The sequence below is a fragment of the Nyctereutes procyonoides genome, unplaced genomic scaffold, assembly GCF_905146905.1.
Source record: "Nyctereutes procyonoides isolate TBG_1078 unplaced genomic scaffold, NYPRO_anot_genome, whole genome shotgun sequence".
NCBI lineage: Eukaryota > Metazoa > Chordata > Mammalia > Carnivora > Canidae > Nyctereutes > Nyctereutes procyonoides.
This window is the reverse complement of record NW_026575136.1, coordinates 27022681-27041170: the sequence shown is the minus strand read 5'-3', so window position 1 is coordinate 27041170 and position 18490 is coordinate 27022681. Positions and strand designations below refer to the sequence as shown.

General features: G+C 47.5%; 1 protein-coding gene across 2 annotated transcripts; it reads right to left on the bottom strand.

The window, feature by feature from the left end:
- Positions 1-234: 234 nt before the first annotated feature.
- On the bottom strand, positions 235-14025 carry LOC129495598 (serpin B8-like). Of its 2 annotated transcripts, XM_055303262.1 has the most exons (7): positions 13926-14025; positions 9471-9648; positions 7975-8112; positions 6149-6266; positions 4005-4147; positions 2534-2686; positions 235-757 (listed from the first exon to the last, which is right to left on the bottom strand). In XM_055303262.1, exons 2-7 carry the CDS (start codon positions 9636-9638, stop codon positions 353-355), a joined length of 1125 nt encoding a protein of 374 aa, XP_055159237.1. In that variant the 5' UTR covers positions 9639-9648; positions 13926-14025; the 3' UTR covers positions 235-352. The 2 variants fall into 2 exon arrangements, with proteins under 2 accessions (XP_055159237.1, XP_055159238.1); XM_055303263.1 differs by lacking the exons at positions 7975-8112; positions 9471-9648; positions 13926-14025 and adding an exon at positions 6895-6978.
- Positions 14026-18490: the final 4465 nt, after the last annotated feature.

Below are 18490 nucleotides of genomic sequence, written 5' to 3'. Positions count from 1 at the left end.
GGATGGGAAAGCACTCAGTGGGTTGCTTTCCGAATCCTCGACATGCTCCTCAGGGCACCCGCAAAAATGAGAACAGGCCATCCTCTGATAGGTAGGTGAGGGCAGAGTCGATGAGAACCAGGAGCTGCCTGAACCTTCCAGAACAGCCACAGCCTTCTCCGCCCCCAACTTCACACATTTGACGCCTCAGTTTTCGCAGGGGCCACGGAATATTTGGTAAGGACACTCACAAACTTCCCAGGGGCACACGCTTTATTTTGACATTCAAATGACCACAGCAGTTCGGTCAAAAGGAATGTGCCCGAAGGCCAGGTGGGCAGGAGGGGGGGCGGTGGACAGCCACGGCGCCTCCTCATGGGGAGCAGAACCTGCCGCAGAACAAAATGCTGTTGGTGCAGCGGTGTATGATGAAGAAGAGGAAAGGGTGGTCTGCACAGAACCTTGGCTCGGCTCTGCTGCACCGAGCATTCCTGACCACGGCCGTGGCCGCCGCCGCCTCCGTGCCCTCCTCATTCACCTCCACGAAGCACTTGTGCGCCACCTTGGACACCGGCACATTCTTCTTCGCTGACATTCCAGAAAAGTCCGCCTTGGCCTCCTCAAATGCATCAATCATGCCTACACTTCGAAGAAAAGACTCCAAGTCATAACTCTCCTCCAGCTTCAACCGGGGAAGGAAAACTTGAACTTTGTTCTTAGTCATGTTTTCTGGATCTGTCCAGGCTCTGAACTTCTCGTACGTAAGTGCTTTTTCCACCTGAAGTAAGAAGGAGCCAAATCTTAAAACGTAGAAACAACAGCCTGGCACCCACCACCCCCCTGACAGGCAACGAGATGAGTCCTGGTCCAAGACAATGTACAGAGACTTTCCTCTTGTACACATACCAAGCTTTTCCCTCAAATTCTCATCTTTCTCCCTGCTTTATGGCTATATGAAGAAAATAACCAAAAAACACCTGAGACGGGAGTTGTGGGGTTTTTTTTTTTTTGTTTGTGTGTTTTATTTTTTATCTGTACCAATCTCATTTCAAGTGTCCTTTAGTTTGGCAAGTTCTCAAAACCAAGTGATTGTATGCGTGTGATGCACGTCAGAGTGAATTAGAGACTGTCTGACAAAAGAGACAGAGAATGGCTCAGAACTCTGATGGGCCAGAGCGGGAAGACCAGGGACCATCTGAACAGGAAGGAAGACTCAGCTTCTGTGGAGGTGAGAGCAGAAACAGAGAGTTCAACAACACTGTGGCTTCCGCCATTCTTGTTGGTCTTTGGCCTGCCCTGGCATTCGCTTCAAAACCTCCAAGACCCATCACTCACTCTGTTTGGCCACGGTTAAAAAAGAAAGGAAGAAGGGGCTTCCACTGCCTCTCGCCTTTCTCTTCACCACCTGGAGTCCAGGCAGATGCTCCTCTATAGTGATGGTTGTTTGGATGTTAGCTCGAATTCCCAGACCCTCCTAATTTTCTTCTAAAGCAGCTGTGACAGATCTCACCCTCGACTCATGCCAAGAGCTTTCTTGATTCCAAAGAGAAACCAGGGCAATTGCACAGGCCCCACCCTCGTCATCCTGTGCGTTTGTGTGCTGGTGCCGGCTTGTAACTCTGGCAGGAGTCAACTGTTAGACCCTCAGTAGCCTAAACTCAGCCAGATGGGAGGATTTACACTAAGGGAACCAGATGCAACATTATATATGAAGCCTTTCCCATCCCCAGAGAGCCAAGATAATAAGCACACTACTGGTCAGGACCTCCCTACAAATTTATTTCCTCCCACTATGAACTCGTTCCTTTTCTTTCATGGGAAGAGAGCCCCCTCCTCCTGTCTAAAGAAAATTCTTCAGCTGTACTTGAGCCTCTTGCTACTCAAAGTGTGGTTCCCTGACCAGCAGCATCTACATCACCTGGAATCTTGTTAGAAATGCAGAATCTCAGACCATCACCCCTCCCCAGCCCCAAATCAAAAACTGCATTTTAATAAGACACCCAGGAGTTTCCTATGCACATTCATGTTTGAGAAACACTGCCCAGGGATCCCTGGGTGGCTCAGTGGTTGAGCATCTGCCTTTGGCTTGGGGTGTGATCCCGGAGTCCTGGGATGGAGCCTGCTTCTTCCTCTGCCTATGTTTCTGCCGCCCTCTCTCTCTGTGCTCTCATGAATGAATAAATAAAATCTTTAAAAAAAAATAAGAAAAGAAAACAAACAGTGCCCAGATTAATCCCTGTCCGTGCCTAGTACTTTACTTCAATAATTATTGGGACCTCAACTAGCCCCTCCCTTCAGAAAGAAGCATAGCATTCTTAGAATTTTTGAAGTCTCTCTTCTCAGCTTCATCAGAATGTGACCTCGCCCAATTCCACTCCTGGATACATACTCAACAGAAATGCAAACACATGTTCACCAAGACATGAAATGCTGTTCATTCAATACTCCTAAAAACCCTCAACTGGAATTCCTCAAATGCCATCTGATGGACGAACATTAAAAAATGGGCTCAAGCTGTCTCTGCAGATGCTCAGACTCCCTGGCGAGGGCTTACCTCGGCGAGATCGGTGTTGTCATCTGGCAGCAGAATGACCATGCTCAGCTCCTCCCCTGCGTAGGGCAGCTCCAGGATCTGAGTGTGCACGTCATCCACATACCCCATTTTAAATTTAGCCTGCTTAAACATCATCTGCACCGTCTTTCTCTCCTAATGAAAATACGAAATTAAAATCAGATTGCTGGAAAATGAGCACAGCTTACTAAAGATAAGATATATCTAATCTGCAGAACCCCCAGGTACAGAGAAGAGAATTACTATTTCTGCACATTAAGCTGATAGATGCAAAATCTTCATTCTTACATATTAGTATCGAATACAACATGCTATTGTCCCAGCAGATCAACCATTACCAAGTGAGAGAGAATAAAATTGATGAATAGAGAGAGACAAAACCCTACATTACTTCCAGAAGAAGTTGTGTTTTTCTTTTCTGAAAAGATGCATTAGAGAAACACTCCTAGCAACCTTATAGTTAAACTTTATTTATCCAAGTTAAGGGGAGAATTAACTAAAAATCAGGTTTTGTGGTTGAAGGATGTGGTTAGAAAAGATGTATAGGCCACAGAGACTTATATTTTTATTGCTCAATTATATGGCTTTATGGCTTTGGTTTTCTTGGAGAGGGGATCTTGACAAGATTTGTTGTGTCCACCATTTCTAAAGCTTGCATCAAATGCATTCTAGACTTTTAAATCTGCATGCAATATCCTATCATCAAGTTGATGCAAGTGAAATTTCAAGCTAATTGCTAGACGCCAATTATTATCATACTTAACAGTGAAGGGACAAAAGTGTCTTTAAAGTTAGGCTTTAAGTCTAGAGATCTGATGTCCAGTATGATGACTACAGTTACCAATACTTGTAGTGAATATGGAAATTTGCTAAGAGAGTAGATTTCAGGTGCTCTCATCACAAAAATAATACGGTAACCATGTAAGGAAAGTGTATGTTAATTGGCTTGACCACAACAGTTATTTCATTATATGTTTTACATCAAATCATCATCTCACTCACCTTATATACAATTTTTATTTTTAAAAAGATCTAAAAATAAAGACAAAATTAGCCTGAACATCTGTTAACACTTTTTTTGTGTTCAGAATTGTATGGCTGTGAATTATAAGTGAATATATAGGCATAGTTGTCACTGACATTGCAAGAAGGTGTCTACGTCAATACAGTGATATTTCAGGACAAACATAATGCCAAGGGTTAGAGGACATTTTCTTTCGATCTAAATAATAGGGCCAAAGACAAATCGGTTTACAAAGGATGTGAACACAAAACTGTCAATATAAAAATGATTTTACCTTTTCTCTTCCCCTCTCCAACAAAAGATATACAGGGGGTATGAAATTCATTCAGAAATATAGTATGAAATCAATTATTTTTCCTATTCACCCACAATCTTTCCCAGCATATCACATTAAGGTAGTAGCAGTGCATCCAACAAATACTTCCCTACCTGGTTGAATTTAAAGGGCATTCCCCTTGTGTTCTTTCTGTCAAACTGTTCATGCCATTTCCCTTTGAAATAGATGGCATTCACGAGAACCAGCTTAGTCAGTGCATCAACCGTCCCAGCACCCAGGATCTCTGAAATCTTCCCTGCAAAGAATATGAGAGAAGTTTATCGCTATTTGGGGGGAGAAGGGAGGGGAATAAACATTCTCTTCTGACAATGCTCCTGACATATGAAGCTTGGCTTGGCTGATAGCCAGGCTGGAATCCTGCCCTCCTGGCTGTCTGAGGAAAGAGCGATGGGATGTAGTGCTGCGCACACACATGACATGTACTGCTTGTCCCTAAACAGCAATCTCAAAGCAGGCAGGTCAGCTATCATTTTGCCCTCAATTTATAGATCTAGAAATTCAGGTCAAGACATTTGCCTGACATTTTGCCAACGTCACATAGGTGGAAAGTGGCTGAGCCAATAGCCCAAGAGTCTTGCCTTGCCAACCTTGATGCCGCTACTGACATTGTAAGTCAGATACTTCTTTGTTGTGGGAAGTGTCCTGGACATTGTAGAATGTTCCACCAGTAGCATTTCCCCAGTTGTGACAACCAAAATGTCTTCAGCCATTGGCAAACGTCACCTGGGGGCTACTCTGGTTGAGAAAATTGCTCTATGCTAAGCTTCAAATCTCACTTAGGCAAGGAGAAGCTTCTGAAGGATGAAAGAATACAGACCCGTAAATGGATGAAAGCAGCTCTCCTGAAGGCAGTGAATGGGGGGACGGGATTAAGGGGTGCAATAAAGGGGCCCAAATTAAGTTATCCAATGAGACCAGGGACAAGGTGATGCCCAATGTCCCCTATGGCGCTGATATCTTGGGGAAACACAATGGTAGTCAATCTGATGAAGAGGAAGTGAGTAATGTAGGGAGGGAGTGTGATGTATGTAGAAGCTTCTGGCATCCCCAAGTGAAGTGCTAGCAGTGCTGGATCAACGGGAAAGCGAGAGACCACTGCACATATAACGTAGGAGGACGTGAGAGGCTGTACCCTTCCCACAATCATTATTTGATTGGCATTCAGTACAATCGTGGGCTCAGCTGCTGTCTGACATGGAGTGGGTGCACCATAAAGACAGAGTGGATGTGGGGCGCCTGGGTGGCTCAGTGGTTGAGTGTCTGCCTTTGGCTCAGTGGTTGAGCATCTCCTTTGCCTGGGATCCTGGGATCGAGTCCCACATCGGGCTCCCCATAGGGAGCCTGTTTATCCTTCTGCCTGTGTCTCTGCCTCTCTCTGTGTGTCTCTCATGAATAAATAAATAAAATCTTTAAAAGAAAAAAAAAAGAACGGATGTACTAATGCAGGCTAGATGAGCACATGAAGAAATATGTGATTTAACACCCCCCCCCATACATACACTTCTAGAAGTTTCTAGCTTGTGTCAGGTACTCCGAGTGCTTAAAAGCATGCCCTTCCCCTGTGAACTCTAGCCAAGCACTGGCAGAAGGATTCCTGCTAAGACAGAGGGTGGTCTGGGCAGGGGAGGCTGCAGGTTCCTCATGAGCTGCCCTTCCAGAATCTGGACCAAAGGCAGAGAAGCTCTTGCCCTGAAAGCAAATTCCACCACAGTCACGTGACAATGGGAGGACAGCCCCATAGACAAAACTAGCCTGTCCTCGTCACCACAGGGGGATGATGTGAAATGTGGCCTCATCTCAGCTGCAACCTAACCCGAACATCATCCTGACCTCGGGGCACAACGAGGGCTTTCCCCTCCTCACCCAGAAGGCTGACGGGGACCATCAGCAAAGGAACCATCAGTTACGGAGAAAAAGTGAATCCATATAGTGCTGATGAGTCTATTTCCCTAGCTACAATGACGAAAGGGTTGAGTATAGACGGTGCCCCCAGCAGATCCCTGTTTCTTTCTCAAAAGCTTGCTAGAATGGGGTTGGTGTCAGTCCCAACCTCTGAGCCAGCCCAGTTCATCCACCCCAAACAGGAAGCACTTCTCAGGCAGTTTCCAGCACAATCCAGAAGGGGAGAGGGTCTGAGATTCTCACTCTGTTGACGTAGCTTTTGGAAATGACCACTCCGTGACCTCATAAACCTGAGAAAAATACCCCAGCCGCATGGCTGGTGGGCCTCTCTCACCTTCCGTCTTCTCTGTCACCCAGTGGTTTATGTGCTCCCGGCATTCTTCGGTGTCTTTGGCGAACGACAGCTCCTCCAGCTCCGCCTGGTAGAACTTCTGGCAGGATTCCCTGTAGGCCTATGAACACGAGTACGGGTCTGTCCTGCTCAGCCCAGGTCCCACGTCAACAAACTTGTCACCATGCTCCCCCTCAAGCACGACCTCTGAGTGGGGCATCCTGCGCTGTTAGACTCATGTAAGCGATTGGCAAAAGTGTGCAGACCGCAGAGGCCGTGGCTGACCCCCTGCCCAGGGCCCAACACCAGGGAGGACACATGACATCGGCCCCCAGCTGATTCACGGGCCACTGGGAGAAACAACAGAGGTCCACACATAGTTCCAAAGGCTTCGAGAACGCAGATGGTGGTGTGCATGCACGGAACAGCCCATGAATGGTCCTGTCCAATGCTTCTGCTCCATGCTGACTTCCTGTTTGATTTTCTGTCTGCCAGGCACTCTAACTTCCTTTTACCCATTTCTGTGTCACCAACACCAACCACAGGTGTCTGAATTTGTGAACGATGGAGAATACTGCATAGTGGAAACAGATCCTCCAGGAGTGGAATGGATAGGCCTAGATCACACCTGGGGGTGCCAGGGCTGAGGGGTGGATTAGGGGAAACAGTGGCAGGGGATGAGCTCTGAAATGTAAGTTCAAGTCAGGAAGGGCCTGCACCCAATGCGTGAAAACCCAAAGATAACTCACCTCACAAAAACTTGGTTTCAGATATAATGTGCCTGGCAATTGGCTCCCATCCTCCGCCCATCTCCTGTCCTCAAATATTTTAGCTTCTACAGAAGAAAGAAAATGTGGAGAGAAAGAGAAGCCAAGCAACTGACAAAAAGGGGAGGTGAGTCCCTGTGTCCCCAAGATCCCCCAATTACAATACTCAAAGATGAGGATGACGTTTAAAAATGAACATCAATTAACCAGAAGATTCCTGGGATCATTAGTGCTTGTCCTAGAAGACCCAGAACATTCTCCAATGCTACTTAAGCCCCAAACAGGTGACCTCTACAGCAGCCAGGACAGGGATGTATTTGAATCGGACAGAGGCATCCTTGGAACTGCCGGCCAGGAAGATGGCCGGGTTTGCCCAGATGACTCCATTGATCTGAGGTCGCCACACTCTGCAGAGTATGCAACATAATTTTTTGGCCCTCACTTATTGCGTGATGGCAGGCTTTTACTGCACTGGGGAGCTTGGGAATGATAGGCTTCAGTAAATAGGAAGTGCACAGACAAAAAGCCTCACTTTTATGAACCAATTTTAATTAAAAAGACTCTTGTGTCACTAGTATGGGAGAACCTGGCTGGACTTGGAGAGATCCATCAGGAAAGAATTTAATGGTGTAGAAAATACAGTGAGAATGGACTGGACCCAGGCAGTGGTGGCGATGATTCGAAGAGGGGACACATTTAAGAGGCCTTGAGAAACTGGCCCTGCAGGAACCACCCAACAACCAGAGGTGAGACTGGGGACTGCTGTATACACACAGGGGACGATGTGGTCACTGCGACATAGGGGGTCAAGGGGCAGGGAGGCAGGTCTGGGTGCAGGAGGATGCACATATTGAGGTTGACATTTGGGAAGAATCTCTCAAAAACAACTTTTTAAAAGACCAGAGGCAATCATAAAATTCAAAATTACAGAAGATTACAATTCTGGGCACATTTAAGGCACCAGAATTATACTTTATCTCTGTTCTTCTGCAGTGTCTATCTTTTTTTGCCTTTTTTTTTTTTTTTTTTTTTTTTTGACATCAATATGTGAGTACAACTTACTGGAAGAAAATCACATGTCTCCTCTCCGAAGAGTCTGTTGGCAGTTCTGAGCAAGTACTGAGTGCTGGATTTGTTAACCTCCGCGAGGAGCGACCGGAAACCTTGGTGAATATCTCCATCTCTGCTCAAACAAAGCGCCTGGTAACAGACAAGGATGGGGCCTTGTAACATTGCCATTGCCATCTTGCTCCCACAAAGAGCTATCTCCAAACCAACCCCTGCACTGAAGATCACAACGGCTCCCCCATCTTGAAGGGGGTTTGGTTTAACTCTCCCACAGCACTTCTCCACTTGGGCACTGTTGCATTTGGGGTCAGATACTTCATTGCGGGGGGCTATTCTCCGTGTTTTAAGAGATTGTGAGCATTTCTAGCCTCTAACCACTAGATGTCAGGAGGACCTCTCAGCTAGGACAACCAAGCTGTCCCGTCAGTGGCAGATGTTCCCTGGAAGACAAAATCGTGCCAGGGCGTAAACCACCGCCCTGGCAGATTGACCCACTTAGAAAGGCGGGTGTGATGACTCAGGAGGGAGACACAACAGAACAAATAGGTAGCTGGAATGAATCTGGCATGACCCAGGGAAGACAAGAATGAGCAGAAATCAACAGAGACTACGTCAGCAGCAATTTCAGATGTTCTGCAGACCACCCTGTGACTTCCATGTCAAGTCAGAGTGGAAGTTAAGGTTGTTCCTCTGTCTCCCAATGGCCCTCGTCCAAAGCCTCCCTCCTCCAGGCAGCTGGAAGAAACCACCCGCCCGTCCCCCCCCCCCCAGCTGCCATCCCCAGGGGCACTTCCAGAAGGTGCCCACATACCCCTGCTATCAATGGGGAAGTCCTGGGCGCTGGCCATATTCTGGGACTGTCCGAGAAACTTAAGCTAACAAAAAGGTTAGAGATTACTTCCCTAAAGTGTTTGCCACTACTGCCTTTGTAGCTCAGGTCCTGGGGACCCGTTTCAGCTCAATCAGATTACACGTTCCTTCCCAATGATTTCAGAGACAAAAGTCCACACTGTGGTGCTTTCTACTTGTGCTTATGCCTAATCATACCCTAGAAAGAACCCACTTAACAGAAAGTTGGTTCAAACAGCTACATCTCAGTTGGGTATTTGACGTTAGCAAAAATCTAAAATGTAACAAAGGTGAAATTTTCGGACTTCCCGTGGGACAGAATTATAGCTCACCTGACTTATCAAAGTCACCACTTTGCTATCACATATTGATGCTCTGATCTAGTAGCAAAAGTGACATAATGACTCGTTTGGTCAAGGTCCTGCAGGTGCGCTGTCAAGGTAGGCTGCAGGTTCTGAAACAATTCCCATTTCTGCCTCCAGCTGCTCTTTTTCCCTCACCAGGGTGCCTCCTGCCACCCACCAGCCACCTGCCAGCTGCCCTGGCTTCCATCAGCTGCTGTGATGTATGAAATGACCAGCTCTGTGAAAGAACCGAAAAAAAGCGACCCATTGTTCTTCCTCTGCGACAGGCACACATACCTGGGACATCTGGGCAGCGGTGTTTCCTTTGGCCCCCATGAAGACCATGGCCAGGGCAGAGGAGATGCTCAGAGGGGAGCAGAACACATTTCGCGAGCTGTCCTCTCTACCCAACATTTTTAATAAGTTGATGGCAAAACTGCCATTTGCTTCATAGAGATCATCCATCAGGGAAGGTCTGTATCAAAAGGACAACACGGAAGCACATAAGCCAAGCCCACCGTTATGTCATCTGGCCAACAGCACCCCTGTCAGTGATCAGTGGCATGGCCAGAAGAATAACCACACCCCCACAGCCAGCTACGTTCAACCTCCCAAACCTTTGTTATCTTGCACAGCATTAGAGGCCTTGCAGATATGATTCACTGAATCAAGGACTTGAGACAGGGAGATTTCCTCCAGTATCCAGGTGGGCTCAGCATAATTCCTGGGTCCTCCTAAGAGGAAGGCAGGAGGCTCAGAGCCAGAGAAGGAGATGCGACAAGAGAAGCAAAGGTCAGAATGACACGAGGCCATGGATCAAGGAATGCAGGCAGGACACAGACTCTGCCCCTGCAACTGTATCTCCTTAGGCCTTGGGTGAGGCGGGGGTCTCCTGGATGTCTCAGGGGCAGGAGAGCAAAGAGGAGCTTAGTAGGTGCAAGAGGACAGGGAGACAACTGTTTCAACCAGAGCCTCCCCAGGGTTGACTGGTTCCTTGAAAGCTTCTTCTTAAGGCTTTTTTTTTTAAGAGGAGATAGAAGATGTCTCTGATTTAGGAAGGAAAAAAAAAAAGTGTGATGTCAAACCAACCAACCAAAAAAAAAAAAAAAAAGTATAAGGTTGGAGTCTAAATATAGATTCTACAACAGACCCAACCAGTGCAAATTCAGGTTTAAAAGAAATGATGTAACATATCAACCAAGGGGTGCTTGAGTGGGTCGGGAGGTTAAACAGCCAACTCTTGGTTTCAGCTCAGGTCATAATCTCAGGGTCCTGAGATCAAGTCCCCCACCCCCACCCCCCGCCCTGTGTCAGGCTCCGCTCAGCAGGGACTTGGCTTGAAGATCCTCTCCCTTTCACTATGCCCCTCCTCCTGCTCACACTCTCTCTCTAAAATGAATAAATGGATAAATCCATCCATCTATCAATCAATCAATACAACATCAACCAAGAGAATACAATAGTGGCAAAGCTTGCACAGCGGTATGCTATACTTCACAGGTCACTTCTTAGAGGACAACAGTGGAAGTACCTCACTGTCCTCCTCTCCGGAAGCCTCTCCAGAACCTTCAGCTGCTCGGCTTGAACCCGAGGGCTGCAGGTGTGGGAACGCTGATGCATCTGCAGTGGGCAAGTCCCATGAGGGAGCAGTGTCCAGCCTGCCTGCAGGCCACCTCCGGCAGCACTTTTCCTCGCCTGGCATTGGAGGACTTTCAGAAAAGGAACAGCTAGGAGCCCGAGGGAGACGCAAACTGCACAGCACGGGGCCCAGCACAGGTGGCACCAAAGGGATCCAAAGGAGGAGAGAATTAGGTAAAGTGGAGGTGATAGACACAACTCTGGAGTTGATCCTACCTGAGCCTAAACTTAGGCGGCTGCGTGTGAGTGCTGTGTGTGTGTGTGTGTGTGTGTGTGTGTGTATGTGTATGGTCCTGCCTGAACAGGCAAAGGAGTGTACTGGAAATTCACACCAATGCCAACTGTACATTTTAACTGCTCCTAATGGCAAATGCCTTCTTCTGGGTCCTTCCATCTTTCCTCTTCCTTCATTGCATTTCCACGTGGGCAGGTGCTGGTCAGTAGCAGGGTATTTCCCATCAGCATCTGCCCCATCCATCAGCGATGACACACTGGCACACACTTATCCCGAGGGCGCCTCGGGGGTGTGTCCAGGTCACACCCATAAAAGAGGCAGGAGCTAGAACAGGATAACCCTATGACTCTCTTTCCTCGTGATGCCCCATTACTTTGTGATGACCCAATCTCATGTGCACATTAAGCTTTCGAGAGGGCTGGGCTTGAAACAAAGAGGAATTTGCCCGATATAAATCTAAAAAGGGATGAATTTCAACATGATATGAAACAACACCCCTGGGTACCCGTGTCACCATCCCACTGCATCATAAGAACACAATAATGTGGAAAGGTCTGATTTCCAGCCTATAGGGAGCCACACAAACATAGATGGGTGGTTTCAAGCCAGCCCTGTGCTCTGTAACTGGATCATCTATAAAGTCCTAAGGAAGCCCACAGAGAAGTGAAATAAATTCTCTTTTAAAAAGCTCAGGAGAAGGCGAGGGGTGAGCTGGCTTTCAGGGGCTGGGCAAGAGCTTCTGGGAGGTGAGGAAGGGGGAGGTGACGTTTAGGCCGCGGTGATGGGATTGGCAGGAGAAAGAAGGTGGCAGGAGGTGCAGGGCAGGCGATGTGGGGCGGGGGCGCCGGCTCTCTGTGGTCGCGTGACATAGGGTGGCTGGAGACAAGAAGCCTGACCTTGAGCTATGGTCCGGAAAGCCAGGTATGGTTTTTTGTTTTGTTTTGTTTTGTTTTGTTTTGTTTTTTGTTTTGTTTTGTTTTTATGATAGTCACACACACAGAGAGAGAGGCAGAGACATAGGCAGAGGGAGAAGCAGGCTCCATGCACCGGGAGCCTGACATGGGATTTGATCCCAGGTCTCCAGGATCACACCCTGGGCCAAAGGCAGGCGCTAAACCGCTGCGCCACCCAGGGATCCCAGGTATGGTTTTTAAACAAATGTTTTTCTATGAGTACACTGGATTTTAGAAACTCAGCGGCTCACCACTGAGCCTGGAAAAAGGCTGGGGAAGCTGCTGGCTGCCTACTGCCATTGAGCAGTGGCTGAGGGATAGGGAGGAAGCACGAGCAGGGCAGGGTGGAGGGTGGCACTGCCCGGGCCGGGTGACCCATCACATGAGGGGCACGTGAGGGACACGGAACAGGAGTCAAGGATGACACTGAGGCTGGCCAAAAAAAACAACAGGCCCCAGGTGGAGTTGCTTATGCTCAGCCCCAGATCCAGAGTCTTGACTTCATCAGTTTCGGCTCTCCCCGAAATGGGATCTTAAACCTGTGAATCAGGAGCCGCCTAGTGAGGTCCCCTGCTGACAGTCCCCTGCCATCCCCTAATGGAAGATAACTTTGCAATAACCAACCCTCTGTTTTGCCAGGATAACTTCCTTAGTCCCACTCCCCTTCTGCTTAGAAGTCTTCGATTCTGGACAGCTCCTCAGATCCTTCCACTGCCAGACGGGATGCTGCCCCATTCGAACTAATCTGCGCTCAAGTGAACTCAACTCTTCAATATGCCTCAGTTTATCTTTTAGCAGACTCCTAGCTAATTGACACTTTGGGCCGGCCATGAACCATTGGAGGTTTATCTGAGGAGCCACATGGAATGAGGAAGGTGATACATTCCATCTGAGATGTGTAGACCATGCAGAGCACCTAGGTACCTAGGAACCTGTGAGGGAGACAGGGAGGGGTGCTGCTGAGTCCAGGCAGGTTCCTGAGGCCGGGAGAAGTCCCAGAGCAAGAGATCCGGGCCATTAGCACCAGGTTGCCAGAGATCCTAGGCAAATGGGATGAACCTACGAGGTACAGAGAGGCCTACAGGGAAACCCACCTAGGTTGCTGTTGTTGTTGTTTTAAGATTATTTATTTATTCATGAGAGAGAGAGAGAGAGAGACAGACAGAGGGAGAGGCAGGCTCCCTGCGGGACTGGATCCCAAGCTCTGGGGACCACGACCTGACCCAAAGGCAGATGCTCAACCCCTGAGCCCCCGACGTGCCCGACTCGCCTAGTTTTTAAGAATTTCCAGTATTTGCAGGTAGGAAGAGGAAGATGATAAGGGCCAAGGATGAGGGGTGCCCCTGGGGACTGGGAGGGCGTGTGCCAGGGGGCGAGGGCAGCGGGAGGGCGCGGGTGGGGGGGCGGGAAGGCAGCACAGGCGGCGGCGGAGGCTGCTGCGCCCCAAGGCCTCACCCGAGCGGGAGCGGGAGCGGGAGCCGGGGAGTCCCTTAAACTGATTCCTGGGGCCGCCGCCCAGGCGCAAACAGGCAAGGGAGCGGCTTCCAAGTCGAGGAGAAGCGGCCACTGAAGGCCAGAGGAAGGAAAGAAAAAGGAGGACGGAGAGCAAAGACTACGGAAGAGACAAACCGGGCAAAGGAAGGAAGGAGGGAAGCGCGGCGGGAGGGAGGGAGCGGCCTCCTCGGGGCGCGGCGCGGACGGGCACCTGCCGGGCCGGGCTCCCGGGGGGGGGGGCTCCCCGGTCGGGGGGCGCCTCTCCCTTCCCGCGGGCTCCGCGCAGCGCAGGGGGCGCCTCCGGCCCGGGCGTGTCCGCCCCACCCCCCGGCTCGGTGCCTCCGCCGGCCCCGCGGGCACGGGCCCCCCGTCCCCCCGCCCCCCCGCCCCGGGACCCCAGGGACCCCGGGGACGCGCGCCTCCGCCCGGTACCTGCGGCTCCGGCTCCCGCGGCGGCTGCTCCCCGAGCTCGCTGCGCGCTGGCGGCCGCCCTGACCTCGGCCGGGCTTCCGGGGCGGACTCAGCCGTCCGGGTGCCGCCGCCCGCGGCCGGGAGGGGGCGGGGGGGGCTGAGCAGCGCCTCCCCGCGGTCGCCTGGGTCCCGGGCCGCGCGCTCCGCGTTCGGTGCATGAGCGCGGAAGCGGGTGCACGGGCGGCCCCGGGGCTCCGCGGTGTAGCGCCGCCTGCAGCCCCGCGCCTGGTCCTGGGGACCCGGGGTCGAGCCCCGCGTCGGGCTCCCTGCGGGGAGCCTGCTTCTCCCTCTGCCTGGGTCTCTGCCTCTCTCTCTCTCTGTGTCTCTCATGAATAAATAAATAAAACCTTAAAAAAAAAATAAAAGCGACCCTCCACTCTGGAAATTTACCAAAAGCAAGGCCAGAGGGTAAAGGTTCTTAGGGCCCCTGGCTTCCAAACTGCTTCGGTAGGACTTCAGTCCAGCGTCCCGAGCATGCATCTCTGGTATCCGTATTCAGACTTAGATGTGCAAATAGGCTAAGTACTATTATAAACGCTACGAACACTTCAAATAAGAAAAACATTTATTAGAAATACACATTTTTAAGTACTCAAAAAGTTATTTCAAGATTTAATGAAATTCACGAGATTGAATATGTGTCTTAACCTTAATTTAACGCTTTGAAATACAGTAACTTAGAGGCCAGTTTTGTTTTTTTTTAAGATTTTATTTATTTATTCATTCATGAGAGAGAGAGAGGCTGAGACACAGGCAGAGGGAGAAGCAGGCCCCATGCAGGGAGCCCGACGCGGGACTCCATCCCGGGACCCCAGGATCACACACACACACACACTGAGGCCAAAGGCAGACGCTCAACCACTGAACCACCCAGGCCTGGTCCCAAGACCAGGTTTTAAGTTCAGTTTATTTCTAAACTTGGATTGGTTGCTGTCAGAGAGAAACGCTTCTCAGGAAATGGGTTGTAAATGGGATAAAGTCATCATCATTGGTTCTGCTGACTAAACCTTGACATTTGATTTGCATTCACATACTAACTATGCAAAGATGTCTGGTTGAAATCTAAGTATTAAAAATCTATTTATCCTCCTGAAAATCATTGGCTTTGCAAACTCATGTTTTCCGACTTGTATTTTCCATATCTGAACAGTGAGAAGCCCACCAAATCTTCTCTGTTTGGAAGACTTTCATGAAGTTTAGAAAATTATATTTGCAAGTTTTTTTAAGTGCCCATGTTTGAGAGTTTTAACATCTTTTTTCTAGTAATGAAATCCTATCACGATGGAAAAACATCCCAATGGATGTTCTCAAATGATCACTTTGCAATCCTCCACAAGCAGTTGATTTCACATTCATAGCTAAAATATACCTGTTGGGGCCAGGCGGGAAGAGAAACTCCTCAAGATGGCGGATACCCCAAATGGCTGAGGTTCCTGTCACCACCTCCACCTGGGACGCCGATGGACCAATGACCTGCTGACAGCTTGACGCAGACCCTTAGACCTCTCCTTTGGACTTACCCAACCGGACCCAATGCCCTTCAAACCCCAGAGGAGGAAGTCACCTTTGACTGACCGAATTGCAATCCTTCCTTTGCATAGTGAGGGTCACTCTGGTTGGATTGCAATCCTTCCTTTGCATATGAGCCGACCAATAGGAAACCGTTCTGCCTTACAACGTTATGTAAACCCCCTGCCACCTTGTCTTGGCACGACTTCCCCGACTCACTCTTCCCCTCTGTGAGTCGCGGAACCTCGCCCGAGGGTGCCTGCAATAAAATCTGTTCTCGGACCCTCGCTTGCCTTGGTGGTCTCATTTCCATTTAGTTACTAAAAAACCTAACAATACCTTTACCTAAAGGCAATCAGTCAATGGCATTAAAAAAAAAAAAAAACTTTCTAGGGGCACCTGGGGGGCTCAGTGGTTGAACATCTGCCTTTGGCTCAGGTCCTGATCCTGGGGTCCTGGAATTGAGTCCTGCAGTGGGCTCCCCACAGGGAGCCTGCTTCTCTCTCTGCCTGTGTCTGCCTCTCTCTCTCCGTGTCTCTCATGAATTTAAAAAAACATTTTTTTTTCACAACACTTTTTTTACTGTAGGTGTTCTACTAGTGTCAGCCACTTAGCATCACAGGAGAGATCAGTACATTGGAACACTAGACTTTTTATTTTTTTTTAAATTTTTATTTTACTTTATGATAGGCACACAGTGAGAGGGAGAGAGGCAGAGACACAGGCAGAGGGAGAAGCAGGCTCCATGCACCGGGAGCCCGACGTGGGACTCAATCCCGGGTCTCCAGGGTCGTGCCCTGGGCCAAAGGCAGGCGCCAAACCGCTGCACCACCCAGGGATCCCCAACACTAGACTTTTTAAAAAGCAATTGATAATAACAAGTAACTAATAATAATAATAAACTAATACTAATTAACTAACAAAAACAAGAGGTGAATTAAAAGGCTGAATTAGAACATCAGGAAATGCAGTAGAGAAATCCCTGTAGATGAATAGGTGAGGTCTGTAGGGAGCAGGACCTGACTGCTCTGACATCTTTTCTAAATATTTACAAAATTAACAATTTTACCAGTCAGAGCATTCTAACCCATTCACAATGAGTCATTTGTAAACAATTACAAAATGTTAATGCATTTGACTAAAAATATTTGATTTCCATGTCAAAAAGGTGCCATAAAATTAAAAGATGAATGACAAAATAAGAAAATATGTGAAAAAAATCTTTAAATGCCACTTAAATAGTTCAAGAGAAAAGTTGATTTAAAGAACCAAACCCCAGGAAAAACATGTACAAAGTACATTAGCAAATTTGCAACAAAGAAAGGCAGTGGCTCTTGTAGTCCTGAAACTAATGTAACAAGAGTGTGTCAACTATGCTCAAAGTTAAAAATTGAAAATCAAAGAAGGAAATAAGAAAAGCAATGGCAATCATTAGATGAAGTATTATCCTTGAAGAAAATATTGAATATTTTTTTTTAGTATAAACTATCTGCTAGATCCTATTCTAGAACTTCTCTTGCAAGATCTGAACAACTCTGGGAGGTAGGGGCTACGAATATCTGAGCAAACCATGGAACCTTAGCTTTTTAGGTTTCTGGTCCTCAAGATCCCACTGCTCCAAGGAACAGAGAGGATTGGAAAACCAGGTCTGTGTGACTCTGGAGTTCGCTGTTCTAATCACTGTGCTACACTATGGCCTTCCAAAAAGGAGGAAGTGGCAGAGAGGAAATAAAAGTTATTATTTTAAAACATAAAATTTGCAAGTATTCTTATTCTCCATAAGCAATGCTGTAAATTGGGTACCAGTTACTTCCAGAATTGTGTTTAAAAAAAAAAGAAAGAAAGAAAAAGAAAAAAAGAGAGAAGAAAAGAAGGATGGATGGAATAAGGAAGAAGAAAAGAAATTACCATGAAAACATTGATATTTTCTGAATCCAAAATTGAATTTCAAAGAATTTCACTGAAAGTAAAACTCACAAACATGGGCCAAAATATTTTGCAGAATGATGACCTCTTCTTCTTTTACTTCATGTGCATGGAGAAAACCTCCCAACAACAGAGAAGAGATTAGATTCTCTCACATCCCTGATAGGATACGAATGGAAAAATTAGTAGAACAAAACAATATTGCCACAGGAGCATGCGATATTAAGAGTAAATTAGGAGTAAAGTTACCTGTGAGCATAATCTATAGATCGATGAGAAAGAAAGAAATTCTGTACCTCGTGTGTTTCTGAGTGACAAGTCATTTTTCTGTTATTTGTGTTTTTCTGACAGTTTTTAAACTTTTTCCTTTTATGAAATTAATGTACATACGCTTAGCTTAAAAAAAATCAGAAAAAACTAGAGGAGATAATTGAAAAGACAGTGGATTCCTATTCAGTCTTCCCAATTCCCCAGGAGCAGTCACTCTTTTTCCTTGTATCAATCTTCATATTATTTCCAAATAATATGGCTATACTCCCATTCTTGACTTAACAATTCTAGACATGTATTCCCTTCCTATTTAGGGGCTGAGGATTCAGTCTTCTGGCATCATTCACACTTTTTCACTTGTCCTGAGTGTTAACTTTATTGCAACTATAGTATTCGTTGCTAGATTAACGAGTGTACTTAGAGTGCATTCCTTTTTTTCTCATAAAGCCATTTTTCCTTATGTTCATATTTCCTTCTTCCCCAGTTTCCTTTATACTGATGGCAAATGTGCCTCCAAATGTTCTACATATCAAGCAAAACTTATCAATGTTTTTTCACATGTGCTCTCCCCTATGAGAAATTCAACAATCCATCAATTTTTCCTCTCCTAGTCTGCCACCAACCAGTACAGGCAAGGTTCTCGAAAGTTTGTGGGATTTTCCCTCCCACAGCTTAACTTCATAAGCGGGGTACAACTTTCCCTCCTGTTATACTTTAGCTAGCAGGCAATTTATTATTTGTCAATGGAGTAAAAATAATTTTTCTCGGACATTAAAGCACACTGCTTAAATAGCAAATACATTATTTTTTTCTTAAATATT